The 14,823-nt window shown below is 40.4% G+C and overlaps 1 protein-coding gene across 3 annotated transcripts in view; it reads left to right on the forward strand.

Annotated features, from left to right (window-relative positions):
* Positions 1–14,823, forward strand: part of hdac4 (histone deacetylase 4) — a 132,736-nt gene that overhangs the window by 68,484 nt on the left and 49,429 nt on the right. For all 3 annotated transcript variants that reach the window (XM_033617908.2, XM_033617910.2, XM_033617909.2), the window contains 5 exons: positions 1,125–1,325; positions 1,434–1,579; positions 2,695–2,845; positions 6,815–6,935; positions 8,753–8,871. In XM_033617908.2, coding sequence (XP_033473799.1) covers positions 1,125–1,325; positions 1,434–1,579; positions 2,695–2,845; positions 6,815–6,935; positions 8,753–8,871 — 738 coding nt within the window. The remainder of the gene's footprint in view (positions 1–1,124; positions 1,326–1,433; positions 1,580–2,694; positions 2,846–6,814; positions 6,936–8,752; positions 8,872–14,823) is intronic.

Below are 14,823 nucleotides of genomic sequence, written 5' to 3' on the forward strand. Positions count from 1 at the left end.
TTGTATCTAAAAAAAAAAAAAAAAAGACCTAATATCCAACATAATGATAAGTATCTGAAGATAAATAATAAGCATCTCAAAATAATGACATAGTATCTCAAAATAATTAGAAATTATTTCAAGAACTAATGACTTAGTGTCTCAAAATAATAACCTAAAATCTCAAAAAATGACTAATAATGATGCAGTATCTTGGAAGTGATAATAATGAGAAATTATTTAGTTATTTATTAATTAATAAATGTAGTAATTTAATAATTTATCACATTTAATTATTATAATTAGAAATTATATTATTAAAAGAAAGACTTAGTATCATAAAATAACGACCTAGTATCTCAAAATGATAAGAAACTTTCTCGAAATAGACTTAGTATTTCTAAATAATTACCTAATATCTCAAAAAAATGACGTAGTATCTCAAAATAATGAGAAACTTTCTCAAGATAGTGACTTAGAATTTCAAAACAATGACCTAGTATCTAAAAATAATGATGTAGAATCTCAAAATATTAAGGAATTTTCACAAACTCATGACTTTGTATTTAAAAAATAACGAGAAGCTTTCTCAAAATTATGACTTAGTTTCTCAAAAGATGACCTAATATCTCAAAATAATGAGAAACATTCCCAAAACAGTTACTTAGTATTTCAAAATAATGACCTAGTTTCTCAAAAAATGATGTAATATTTTAAAAAATTATGAAAAACTTTCTCAAAATAATAATTTAGCATCTCAAAATAATTATTTCAAACAGATGACAAACTTCCTTAGTAATTTTTACATATCTCAGAATAACAACTTAGTATCTAAAAGTTTGTGTTGGAATCTCAAAATAATCATGTAGTTGTAATTGTTTCTCTTTTTTTTTTTGAGATATTAAGTCAGTATTTTGAAATAGTTTCTCAATTTTTGACATACTGAGACATTATTTTGAGAAAGATTCTCATCATAATTACTTTGCATGATCTTTTTCTCATCACACTGGTAGAAATGGGCTTCCATACCTTTGAGTCTAGAAATATGAATTGTAAATACTTTATTGCTGCATGTTCTAAACAAACTCTATCTTTATGTGTTTGTTTCCTCTCCCCCTCTCTCCTGCCCCCTCCTCCTCCTTCAGTGGACGTGAGCACGGCAGCACTGCCCATGCAGGTGCCCCCCACCACCACAGCAATCCTTCCCATGGACCTGCGCGTAGTGGACCACCCCCACCACCACCACCACCACCAGCAGCCCCCCTTCGGCCTGGTTCCCCAGCCCCACCCCACACCGCCCACAGCTTGTCCCGCATCCTCCGAGCCAGGCCGTGGGACAGTCATTAGTAAGTAGATGATGATCTCTGGTTGTCATGTCTTGTGGTTTAAAGTCATGCCCGGGCTATTTAGTACAAACACATCAGACACTCTGATGTCTTGAAAATGTCCCACAGACCACCAGGAGCAGCAGCTGCAGCAGGAGCTGGTAACTCTCAAACACAAGCAGCAGCTCCAGAGACAGCTCCTGATCGCCGAGTTCCAGCGGCAGCATGAACAGCTGTCGCGACAACATGAAGTCCAGCTACAGGAACATATCAAGGTGAGTGGATGAGGAGGGAGTCCTTCCTTTGATACAGCTGTAGGACTGTGCTCAGCAGAAATGCACTGTGTGAAGGACAGGAGGAAGCATGTGCATTTTTACACTTAAGTGATGCGAGTATGGTGGTGTAATCTGATCTAGAGCCAGTATTTTGCTGCTTAGTCATCCCCATGGGAACCTTGGCCCCAGTGAACCTTGTGTGCGTGTGAATTTTGTATGTGACTCACTTTGCTAAAAAGCCTCGTTGGTGTTGCCATGATGAGAAAAATAGCCAATGAGGACAATTTGTGGGTGACAAAAATAACTCTGATGTGTATTCTTCAGTCTGCTCATTCTCCTGGTTAGCATTTAGCATATTGGTCTCAGCTTGCTGATGTCATGTCCTTTATAGTAGTTACAGCAGGCCATGGCCACACCTTTTTGAAACAATGCCTTCTCCATTTCAGTACTTTTTTTTTTACATCCTTTGTAGTTCCCTTTTTTTGCCCCTGCACTTGCAATAGCCATGGCTGGAGGCATTCTGTTTTCAGGTTGTCTGTCTGCCCGCCCATATGTATGTGCATATGTCCATACATTCGTCTGTATGTCCCATTTTCGTGAACACACTATCTCAGTAACAGCTTCAGTAAATTCTTCTTATTTGGTACAAACGTCCACTTAGATTCAGGGATGAGCTAAATAGATTTTGTGGTCGAAGATCGAAGTCACTGTGACCTTGCATCCATCTGATTCTTGTGAAAGTGATTTCTCAAGAACACCATCAGGGAATTTCCTCAAATTTCACAAATGTCCACTTGGACTCCACAATGAACTGCTAAGAATTTGGTGGTCTAAAATCAAAGGTCAAGGTCACTGTGACCTCAGAAAAGACACTGAATTGTTGACTCTAATCTTGGGTGCCCACCTTGAAACTGTACTGATTGCATAGATCTTCTGTGCTGTCGGGGAGAAGATGTGTGTAAAGCGTCCATGTTTTCACAGACATGAATATAAACTGTAACTGTAACTCACCTGGTGCATAGAGGTGTAACTGCAAGGTGGTAATTCTAGTTCTACTTGTACTTTTTTCCTTTTATAGTCTTTTCTCTCTCTCCCTCTCTCTCTCTCTTCACCAGCACCAACAGGATTTATTGGCACTCAAGCACCAACAGGAGCTGTTGGAGCACCAGAGGAAGATTGAGCAGCAGCGTCATGACCAAGAGATGGAGAAGCAGCAGCGGGAACACAAACTCCTGCAGCTTAAAAACAAGGAGAGGGGACAGGAGAGTAAGTAGCACCTGCTAGTGAGCTTGATTGTTTTAATGCCTCACATCTTCATTATATTACGCATCTGAAAATCGAGCCATGACTTGTTGAAAATGTGGTGAGATGCCAAAAGAGCATTAGTATACCTCGAGGAAATATTCCTGCATAAAATGTAAGGTGACCAATCAGTTATGAATGTTAATGGTTGGCATTCCTGTGGTTCATTAGTGTCATGAACAAGCTCTAAACAAAGCAGTCATGTGTGACCTATCATGCATTCACTTTCCTTCCCCCGAATACTGCTAACATCTGTTGTAACTGTGCTGAAGCTCTGTGTCATATTATCACAGCAGGTGTCAGAGCGACTTGGGCACTCCAGCCCCTCTGTCACAGCACCTGTTATTGCCCAGTGGTCAGAACAGCCTGACCTCGCACATTCACCACAGGGAATATCAGGATAAGAGGGCCAAGACAAGGCAAGAGGAGCAAGACATTCAAGCGGCACACATGCCCACGCTTTTATAATTTGTTCTCTTTTCCTCATGTCATTTTGTTTAAGGAACAGAGTGGCAGCAATATAATTAAACCAGGCAACTCACTGTACCTGGACTTCATCCATTTATGTTTGTTTCTCTTAAAAGGGTAATATTCTTTATTTTCAACTTAGTTCTGCTGCCTTGGCCATAATTGCATCCTTTATGATGACATTGTGCTCACCAAACTACTTGCTGGGATCTGGGAACACTATGACATTTCTACAGAAAAGTCAGAAACACCAGCTGTCAGACGATCAAACTAGTTGTAAACAAGCCAACAATTTAGCCAGATGATCTAAACCACTGTATTTAGAGGCAAACTCTAAAGTGTGCCAGTAATCCTACATTGTTAAACAGTGTATGTGCAACTAAAGCATAAAAGGGAAGTCATATATTGATTAGGACGTCGATCTGAAAACTGTGATGGATGTTTACGATGTACAGTCACAGTTGTGGTTATAATTTTACACTTCCCTTTTTGTGTTCTCTTCCAAATAAGTTCAATGATCTTGGGGATTTGTTTAAAATCTGATTGTCTGACTGATGGACATTTTTACCTGTCAGACTGCCTTCTATGAATGTTGCTGCATTCCTCACATCTCAGCAATTCATTTGGTGTGTAAAAGCCATCATGACTGATCGGACTAACGCCAAGACCTCTGTAGCCAGAGTCATTCTTTGATTTGAGAGCACTGATGGTACCCATACTGTCAGGAGCCATGCTGATCCTGCTACAGAGTGCTCTCACTTGAACTGACAAATACAGCTGTCCTGGTATTAATACTCAAATGAGCTTTGACACAATTGCATATTTTCCTGGCAGGAGGAATGTGTGTGGTTGTGTCAAGCCTATTATTGTTCCTGTTCCTGTAATTGTTTAATACCGCATACATAGAAGGCGACATGACAGACTTGAGTCACTATGTTAAGATCTTTAAATTACCTTGTTGCTGACAGGTGCTATTTAAATATAATTGCCTCACTAAATATGTTACAAAGCGTTTGTTTCCACTTAACACAGGACCTGAAGGGCCTTAAAATGCACTAAAGGTGCTTCCTTTCATCATGCGGGTGGTTTTATGTATGCACAAATCAACATGAGCCACACAGTATAAATGTTGTCTCTTAATAATCCGATGGGCCACCTGCTAGCCTTTGGAACGGTTTAATTGTTAATGATGATATGTAAACAGTTACTGCACTTGTTGTGTATAAGTGGTTTACTCATACAACATATCGTTAGAAAGCTACACTCCTTGCAGTTCGATTGATTTTGACCATTGCAAGATACAAGAACCACAGCAGGCTCAATAAATGCTTCTGTTAGACAAAAGATAAGCAAATAAACAGTTATAACTCAACTATTAGTCTAAACACAATATTACATCCAAAGATATCCACGAACTGTCATTGTATTGTCTTAAACTCTCATATTTCTCCACATTTTATCCACATTATCTTCAGTTTGCATGTAAACAACTGGCTTCTCCTCGGATATCAAAATGGTAACTGAACTCTGACCTTTTCATTGACTCCTCACTTGAGCCAATAGGAGCTTCCGTACTGACAGTCTCAACTTCAGTAGACAATGATGGCTTGTGTTAAAGGACATGCCTCTCAATTTCTAAGCCTCATGGCCTATCAATTGCCAGTGATTGGCCCAGTGGCTTATGGGTCTTATAGTCAATGACACTCCTGACCTTCAGAGGAGTTTTCAACTTTTTCTTGGCATCATAGACTGTTATCAATGTACATAAATGATAAACAAATGACTCCTATGCTGGCTTAAGAGGAAAACAGTCTTTCCTATCAATTCAGGGTTTCTAGGGGTGTTTTTATATACAGTAAACTCCTAAATAGATATTTCTGTGTTTGTTGACTTGTTTTCCACGTATTCACACACTCAGTATATTGTGTGCCCCTCTGTATTTGCGCCTGGACAGAACATGTGGAAAATCTTTATTTTCAGTGACATTGTTATTTACTTTAAATTTGGACTTGGTGAGGCTTCATGATATGACCCCATTTTTTTCCCAGCTAGTCAACTGCAGCATCTTTTTTCAAGAAAATATTCAAGCAAAGATAAAAAAAAAATAAAATAAAAATAAAACTTCATTTCATTGTGTTGAAACTAACATAACTGAATGACAGAGACACTTACAGTGATTCTGGCTGTTGGAAAAAAAACATACAGATGAGAACATGTAAGTTCTAGAATTGGAACAAGAAGAGCTTTCAGTTTACTCGGCCTTGGATAGGCATTTTAGGTGAATTTTGCAGAACTGGTATTAAAGGCCTGATTATTTTCAGAAAATGTCTGCTAATGAAGAGAGTGTTATTACTCTTGATTTGATGCTTGTAGTCACAAAGTTGACATTGGTCCTACCCATGCAACAATGAGAGAAATATTTCCGAGTTAACTGGTGCAGTAAATCAGTCAAGCTGTGTTTCATTCTGATTATTAGTGTGGCTGTAAAATGCTGCAATCTGTTTTTTTAGCAGGCTACGATGGGTTTTTAGACAATTATTTGAGCACACATTCATTTGAATATACTTCATGGTGGACCCACATTTGGAACGATGATTTTTCTGTCAGTAAAAATCCTTTTCCGCAACCATTCTCTGCCGGGCAAAGAGAGCCTACGGTTTGACGTCTATGGAAAGAGCTTTGAGTTGTAAACAGAGGAAGCTTTGTTAAGTACTGCAATAAATTGCAGAGAAGGCAGTCTCATAAAAGCCTATTTCCTTCAGTGGCAAAGCGGACATATTGGGATGTCAGCACTTCCAGCTGCACCGTGATTTAGAGAGCATATATTAGCTGTTGTCACGTTCACATACTGTATTTACCACTTTCTCGCTCAAGCTTGACACATCACCTGTTATCACTCCCACTGTCACATTCTTAGAAAAACACACCTCCACTGTTTTTCCTGTATTCTCAAAACACCTTTTTTTTTTCCCTCGGGCCCTCTTTGATTGCTCTCCTCACTCCGTTCCCCACTTTTTTCTCTCGGTCTCTCATTCCCCCCTCTCTCATCCAGGTCTTCCTCCCTGGACAATTGTTTGTACTGTAGCTGTGAAATGAGGGTGGTAATTGAGAGGAGACCGGGAGCTGAATGAAACTCATGATGTGTGTCTTCGAGGAGAGTTACAGAGCACTGCTGTCTCTGTGGAATGTCAATGAAACTCTGATGCAACACTGTGCTGCAAGTAGTTACAGAAGCCATTATTTATTTATTATCATTATATGGATGGATGTTATAATGTTGATGTTAGTGTCACAGATTGGACAGGAGGCACAGTACGGTGGAGGTGCTGAAACACATCTCTCTGAAGCACAAATGTTTCAAGAAATGCAACACTGAAGGAAGTGGGGTTTTTTGTATGAGGTGATAAAAAGTATACAGACCTTGGGTTGCTGAGCTTCCCATGTCTCTCTGTATCTCTTTGTCAGGTGCAGTTGCCAGTACAGAGGTGAAGATGCGACTTCAGGAGTTTGTCCTGAACAAGAAGAAAGCCCTGGCTCAGCGAAACCTAAACCACCGTCTGCCCAGCGACCCACGCTTTTGGTATGGGTGAGTGTCACTGCCCACCACCACAGAACCTCTTTTTGGATGTGACCGGCTGTGAATGAAGAATTTATGCAATGATAAATCAAAATTCAAGTTTATTTCAGTAAAGAATACCGATTTATACATCACAACAAAAATCCTGTTCTTCTGTCTGCTCTTTCATTCTAAGCATTTAGAGAACTTAATAGGGGAACTATTACACTTCTCCTTATTTTCTGTGTTATCCATCATGTTACAATGACGGATGTTCATAATAAATGTAGCAAAAGTGTCAAATAATATTCAATTTCAATTCAGTTTTTATTTCTAAAGCCCAATATCACAAATCAAAATTTGCCTCAGAGGGCTTTACAGCATACGACATCCTTCTGTCCTTTGGACCCTCACAGTGGATAAGGAAAAAAAAACCTTTATCATTGTGAAATTTTTGATTTTGAAGCTTTTCACGGTAAGTGTCGCTGTACTCTGTTACAGTCATTCCCCAGCTACAATGAGGGTGTAGAGACACCAAGAGTGCAGATTGGAAAGACCCAGAAATGCTGATCAGTTAGAGAAGACTGGGCTTTGTCAGAACAGGGGCTTAAAGAGACCCTTAAATGGAGCAATTCAAACATAGGGTGAATACAGATGTTCCAGCACACATAGAATAAGAAAAAAAAATCTTTTTTGAACTTTAAAGCATGTAAAAATGCTCTAGTAGACACCCAAAGTGCAGGTATGAACCTGAAAGTACTTTGTGATTGTGCATTTCCTGTTTTAAATGAACAAAAAAGAAGGGTTATAAAGAAGAAACATCCCACACAAATGAAACCTTTGATTTGCGAGCTATCAAATATTAGCCTGTATTGTTGTCTTGTATTCTCATAAACCTTTTAGTTGTCTCCTTTTCTGATCTTTGCGGAAAAAATTGTCACACTGAGAAAATATCAAACTAAAAAGCCAAAATGATGAGCGACATCAAAGTCCCTCATCATCATGGCTTAACAAACACAGCAAACCTTGTGGTGCTGTGAACCCTTGTTGTGTGGGTGTCCCTGCGTGTTGAAGAACTTACCAACATCAACATTAGTGTCTCTGAGAGTCCTTGCCAGTTGCCTTGAAAACTACAGAGAAAACGTTGAAGGAATGAGGCTTTGTTTCTGTCTATGTTTGTAGTCAGTGATTGACAGCTGGCTCTCTTTGAGGTGTGTTCGTGTGTGCGTGTGTTTGAAGTGGGCTGAGAAAAAAGACAATGGCACCTCTCCTGCGCTTTAAATATTTGAAGAGGCTTTAAGCAGTCAAACGTTTCTGCCAAGGCAGGAGATGATAGAACAATCCAAAGAATGTGCCATCAGTGAGGGAAATGGTTTTCTTTCACTGTCACCACCATCACCATTTCTCCCATTTCTTCATCTCCTACCTGTTTGTTCTACCTTTTTTTGCTTTCTCCTCAGTTCTTCTATACATTTTTTTTCTGTCTTTAAACCTCACCTCTGTCCTCATCCTGCATCTCTTACCTTCTCCATCCCTGTCTCTGTGCATTTTTCGCCCTACGTTCAAAAGGATACTCCTTTGTTGTCTTTTGATGAAAAAGACAAGCTTTCAGCTTTTAGTCTCTTCTCTCTTCTCCCTTTTTCTCCACTCCACCCACATAGTTGTCCACTCTGCTACATATTTTGAAGTGTTGACCTTGGGGAGGGAGATTGAAGCTGTCTTTGTCGCTACACCTTTTGTGTGTGTGTCTAAGCAAAGTCAGGTAAAGTACAATAGGTATACAGCGTGCTCGGCAAGCATACATAAATACTGACGTATTAAATGTATTTTTTCTTTTTGTGTTGTAGAAAAACCCAGCACAGCTCTTTGGACCAGAGTTCTCCTCCCCAAACAGCATTGTCAGCGTACAACCACCCGATGCTGGGCACTTATGACTCAAAGGACGACTTTCCACTCCGCAAAACAGGTACAGAATGGTCCCGAGGTTTTGCTGAGGTATTGGTACTTACTGACATTCGTATTCCTCCACCTCTTAAAAGCCAGCCACCCACTGCATGTCTAGAAGGGAGCCCTAATCTTCCTTTCCTGCATTAGCAATTGTAATGGCTTAGTGGGTTTCAAAGTCAGGCACATAGACCAAGAGTCAGCCACTGGAGGATTAAAAGGAGCCCCTAAAATAGTATCCAAAAAAAGATATTAGAAGTTATTTTATAAGGTCTCGAGAGCCATTCTTATGTAAATGAGGGTGGATGGAGAGCAGAAGCACAAATGAGAAACCTTAAAACCAGTAAAAATTGTGTTAAAGGAATGTTTGTCTAATTTGTACAAAAACCAAAGTGTAGAAACGACAATTCAACAGTTTTACGAGGGGTTGTGTGCCGGACTATTTCTTTGCCAGGACCAGCTGTCAGGCAAGAGGCAGACTCCAGGAAGTTCGTGGCTGCAGCCAAAAAATAGTCCTAAATTATCTAACTTGATTTCTTCATGGTTCAAGGTCTTACAGTGGATGAAAATTAAAATATTTGCAAAATGTCTTTCTTACTTCTATTCAGCTTTTTGCTTCATCACCAGTTGTAGAATTTTTGATAAAGACTTTTTTCAAAAGCAAGTGAGTTATTCTCCTGTTTTAGACTATTGACTAAGATATTCAGGCACACTCCTTCACGGGCGTCATAGATCATCCTGTTTAACAAAACCACCCTTGACTACTCTGAGAAGTGTCCTAGGAAGCACGTAAAAACCATCAGTTCCTGCCTTTTGGACAGTTCAGACTGTTATTTCTCCGTCCCTCTGTCCAAGTCAAGTATAGCCAAGCTGTGATTGTTCACTTAGTGTCAGCAGCTGCTTTGGCAGTATTGCTGCCTGCTTTCACAGCTGGAGGCCAGGCTCTGTGTACTCTGCACTCCTGCCCACCTGCTGTGAGCTGGAGGCAGGAATGATTTATACTGGCACACAACCTCAGACGGCAAGTTTCAACTTTCAGGGACACTCAGATGTAATTCAGGAATTTCTTGGGGTGCCAGTGGTGCTGAGAAAAATTCACAACTTAGAGTTTCACAGTTCATACGTACAACAGACACTACAGCACAGCACATCACTGTGCATGTACAAAGAGAATGGCATCTTTTCAGGAGAAATGGAGTTTGGGATTTGTAGGCAGTGTTCTTTGTCTCTGTGTCAGCTGTGAGGAGAGGCAGAGAGGGAACACCGACGTGCACACATACGGCACGGCTGTTGAGGAACTGTTGTGTCAACAGTGAGCAGGCATACTGTAGATCAGATTAGATGGGCAGACAGAGATGAACTGTGTTCAAGAGGAAGTGAGTGACAGTGGTCACCACAGTTGTGTGCCGCTCTGACGACTGAAGCTGTCACACATGACGTTTTTGCCTGCGGTGACCCATTTTTCGTAATGTATGCGTGTAAATTATAGATGTACGTTAAGAAGCGAGACCAGGCATACAGTTTATTACAACAGGGGTCCATTGTTCAAGTCTGAGGGGCTCTGTGATAATGGAGAACACAGAGGGACACTTTGAATGCTGTGGCAGGAAGTCTGTTAGGCCTTCATGACAGACGCTGACTTGTCATGGTGACCCCCTTTGTCCCTCACTCTCTCACAAGCAGTCACACACACACATTTCCCATACCACACTGTGCACTGAACATTTAACCCTGCAGGATATCCACATACAGTAATAGCACTTCCATGTTCTTTATTTAATTCAACACATCGTTTTACATGTGGACACATTCAGTGCAGAGTACAGTGAGTTAGCTGGTGGATCTGTGTCTCACTGAAGAGCAATACAACACATTGGTCCTTCCATGTGACTTTAAAACCCAACAACCAAGATTAAACCTCCTCTCACGTCATTGGAGATTACTTTCTTGTTGTTCTTCTCCTCCAACACTTCTCACCCTGCACTTGAATCCCTACTGATTGTTGGACTAGTCGGTGGAATGTAGCCACCACCAGGTATGTACCTAAATCAAAGTCACTGGTACAAGCCTGGTATGTTAAACATCTAATCTGAAACCCTTTTGTTTTGAACATCACACTATTTTGCTGTTCCCACTTTGGTGTCATGTGGCTTTTAAATGGCAGCCTTGGTTACAACATGGGAAGTCGTGTACAAGATATGCTTGGCGCTGGGGTGGTTTTGTTGTGAGAACACCGCTGCTAGGCAGTGACCACTATTAGTATCTGGTAGCCACTGAGGCTAACAGTTTAGCAAGCAGGTAATGAAATGCGAAGGCCAACTAGTGCTCATCTCCAGGGCATCAAATGCAGCATCTTGGACAGTGGCCTTTGATGCCTGTTACCATCAGACAGCACACTCTTTTAAAGTTCGTATGAGGCGTACCAGGTTTTCAACAGACTCCAATGTATACCCCTCCCCAACGGCAATGACATAGTATGAAGAGCAAGAACGTTCATGTACGTTGGGGGGAAGGTGTAGTGAATGGCTCAAACAAACACAGAACTTTGACCCAGAAGACCGCTGTTCATGTTACTTGCAAAACCAAAAGTCAATGCTAAGTTTTTTTGTTTTGTTTTTTTGTCACATACTATATCACCTGACATACTTGTTAATTGACTTCCGTAAGTTATGTAACAAACGTACTTACTTTAACCCAAACATGATCTTTTTTTCTACATCTATAGTACTTTTGTTTTTTGTTGCCTAAACCCAAAACCCGACTCTATGTGATTAAAATGTACTAACTTACAACCCACCAAAACAGGAACTTAGATGGCCTCTACCATTTTAGAAAATGTCTGCAAACACGTCACAACTCGTGAACTCAGAAAATTTCCATTTCCATGGTTGTGAATACCATGAGAGGTGGGCGTTCATACAAACTCCTCTTGTTATCACTGTGAACACAACCCCATTTAAAGACAACACCACAACAACCAATAAAAGATGCTTTCTTGATGTTCTTAACAATCTCATGTCACCTCTATGAGAAGGTGTCATTAGTTAGAACTATCAGAGGGAAAATGTCAGTCAGCTCTTTGGTGTCACCACGCTGTTTTTCACCTTATATGCCCACAGGAGAGTATGTTATACATTCTGATTAAAAATTTGAAGACAGATCTCTTGGAAATAGCTAAGAATTCATGTCTTTAAGCACAACACCCAGGAGATTTACAAACACATCTATCTATCTGTCTGTTTGTCTGTCCACCTACATTGTGTCCATCTGTATAATGTATCATCTACATACATTTCTGGGAAGCTCCACTGATTAGTTTCAGCTCTAACAACTCTATTGATTTCTGCCTTTCCTTGGAAGAGCAGCACGGCTTCCCCCAGCATGAAGCTTGGGACTCCCATCTGTCAAAACAGATGAGCAACTGATCAATATGTTTTGTATCAGAGAACCAGTTTCCTCCTCCACTCCCCGTTGAAATATTAAGCACCACTTATAGAGACGTTTAATCTCATATTGATATGTCATCAGATGGGACTTTACGGTTTTAATGGCTATCCTGAAGTGTGCGAGTAGAACAGGGAGAGACCTTGGAAGTTATTTTTTGTATTGAGCAGCATTGTGTAATGAGAGATAACATGTAGAGGCAAAGCACGCTTAGAGAAGCCACAATGTTTCTCTTCTGAGATGGGACATTTGAGGACAGGCCATGTGTTGTCAGGTCATGTTGAGCATATGAAGTGAATATACAATGCTACCTTGGATTCAGGAGACTGTGTGTTGTAGCGGCAGAGACAGTTCTTGACCTCAGCAATAAGTGTCCCCACAGAAGAAGACATGCTGTTAAGAGACGATGTAAAGTTACAATAGTCAGAATGTAGCAGGAAGTCTGAGAAACTTTTAAAAAATGCCGTTGTTGCTGTTTAAAACTACTTTTTTTTTCTGGGCCATCAACATCGGAAAGTAGGACAGTGAAGAATGCTGTAATGAGACAGTATATACACCTTTGCAGTTTGCAAACTAGGAGAAAAAATAGGGTGGAAGGCTCAACAGTGAAGGGGAGCGGGAGATATGCCAGGGGGAGGAGAGAAATGGGGATTTAGAGGGAGGGCGAGTGAGGAGGGGATGGATGGATGGGCGGAGGTGAAGGAGGGAGAGAGGGCTACAGTAAAATGCCAGCATCAGCAGTAAAACCAGTCTGGGCCCTCTGCAGCGAGTGTGTTTGCACGTGTGCACACTGGTGCGCTTTTGCCCAGTCGGCATTAACACCCTTCAAAGTCACTGCGTCCTGAGGTGAACACCCCGTGGCGACCAGTGCCCAGCAAACACACACCCCTACCTCACCCTCCTTCTCTTTCTCCTTTACTGTCCTCCTAACCTCCCTCTAACCTTCCATTTATCCTCCTCTCATTCTCTCTCTCCACTCCTCCTTTTATCTGTCCATTTCTTAATGACTCAAGGCGCATAAACACAACCTTGACCACCCGCCTCCTCCACTCCATCATCTCTGTGTGCCTTGTTTTTCCTCCCTTGGATACCCACCAGATTGACCACAGTCTCTGTCACCTTTGCAGCCTGACTGTCAGTAGGTCTGCTCAATGGAGGCCTGTCATGCTTCCTGTCACACCTGGGTTATATTTTCTAACCATAATAAATGTTTGTTTATGATTTACCAAGAGTATTGTAAGAGGGATTGTGGTAATTCCAACACCACGGGTCTGACTGTATAGTTAGGATGCTATTTAATTCCAGCCAAATTCTCAGCACCATGCTTCATTTACCCTTCTCATCATTAACAAAATGATAGGGTTATTATTTAAGGATGTTCAGAGCACTCCCAGAATCAAACAGACAAAATAACTAAACTAACTAACTAAAATAACTAAAAATAATGTTGAATGCTCAAGTGCACAATTACTACAAACCTCATCAGCAAATGCCAACATATGCATAATGTGCCTGCATTAATTAAACTAACACTAAATGCTTTTTGTAGCATATTAGAAAGTAATGGAAGAAATCTGATTTTCAATTATTGTTTTTTTTTAATAATGTGTAATTATTGTAATAATTTTGGTAATGTCAAGATGTCAGACTAAAATTCTCCATGCACTATGCTCCTTCTCTCATTGTATTTCCTTCTTCTAGTGTCTCCAGTTCCGCTAATGCATAGCATTTTATCCTGACCCGCTCCATCCCTCTTAACAAAGACTTTGGAAGAGTGCCCTCCACTTAGAAGAAGCTCTTTTTTAAATAATTGAGTTTCATAAGTTCAGCAGCACGTTCCCCTTAAAATTGAAAGTGCATTTGAAAAAGTACTTAGACATTATAAATTCACTACGGGTCATCTTATCCCCACCAACAGGGAGGTGGATTGAGTGCTTGCACCTCTTTGAAGTACATTAAAACTTTGCTTCACCCTACCTTAATAAGCATTCAAGACTACAGGAAGCAAAGGCCAAGGGTTTGTAATGACCCTGAATCAAGAGTCCTTCACCAGTTTCATTTTCAAAATCTGCTCCCAACCTGGCAGTGTGCAATACCGCACCTGCACCGCCACTTAACACATATGACCAATTAGTTCAGCAACCTGACGTAACCAGCTGACACAAGATCTGTGGCCCTACTTGAGATCGCTGTAATGACCCTGTGCTAATCAAATATTTCAGTAAGGCAGCATATTTTAAAGTGATCATTTTGGGCCTTTTCATGCATGTGAAACTAACATAACATGTTAAATTGAAGGGAATGTAGGGATATTATTTAAATGAATATTTCTTATTATTCTTATAATATTGAGCAGCACATCTCCACACTTAACATGCCTGTAATGCCCATGATTGAGGTGGCTTTCATTTTCCAGCTTGCACAAAAGACATAGCCAACAAGCAAAGTCAGCAGTCAGAGGATTAAAACCTGAGTACATTAAATTAAATCATTAATATTGTCATTTTATTAAATGTATTTGTCAGCCAAC

Source organism: Epinephelus lanceolatus, chromosome 14 (genome assembly GCF_041903045.1).
Source record: "Epinephelus lanceolatus isolate andai-2023 chromosome 14, ASM4190304v1, whole genome shotgun sequence".
In the NCBI taxonomy this organism is placed as follows: domain Eukaryota; kingdom Metazoa; phylum Chordata; class Actinopteri; order Perciformes; family Serranidae; genus Epinephelus; species Epinephelus lanceolatus.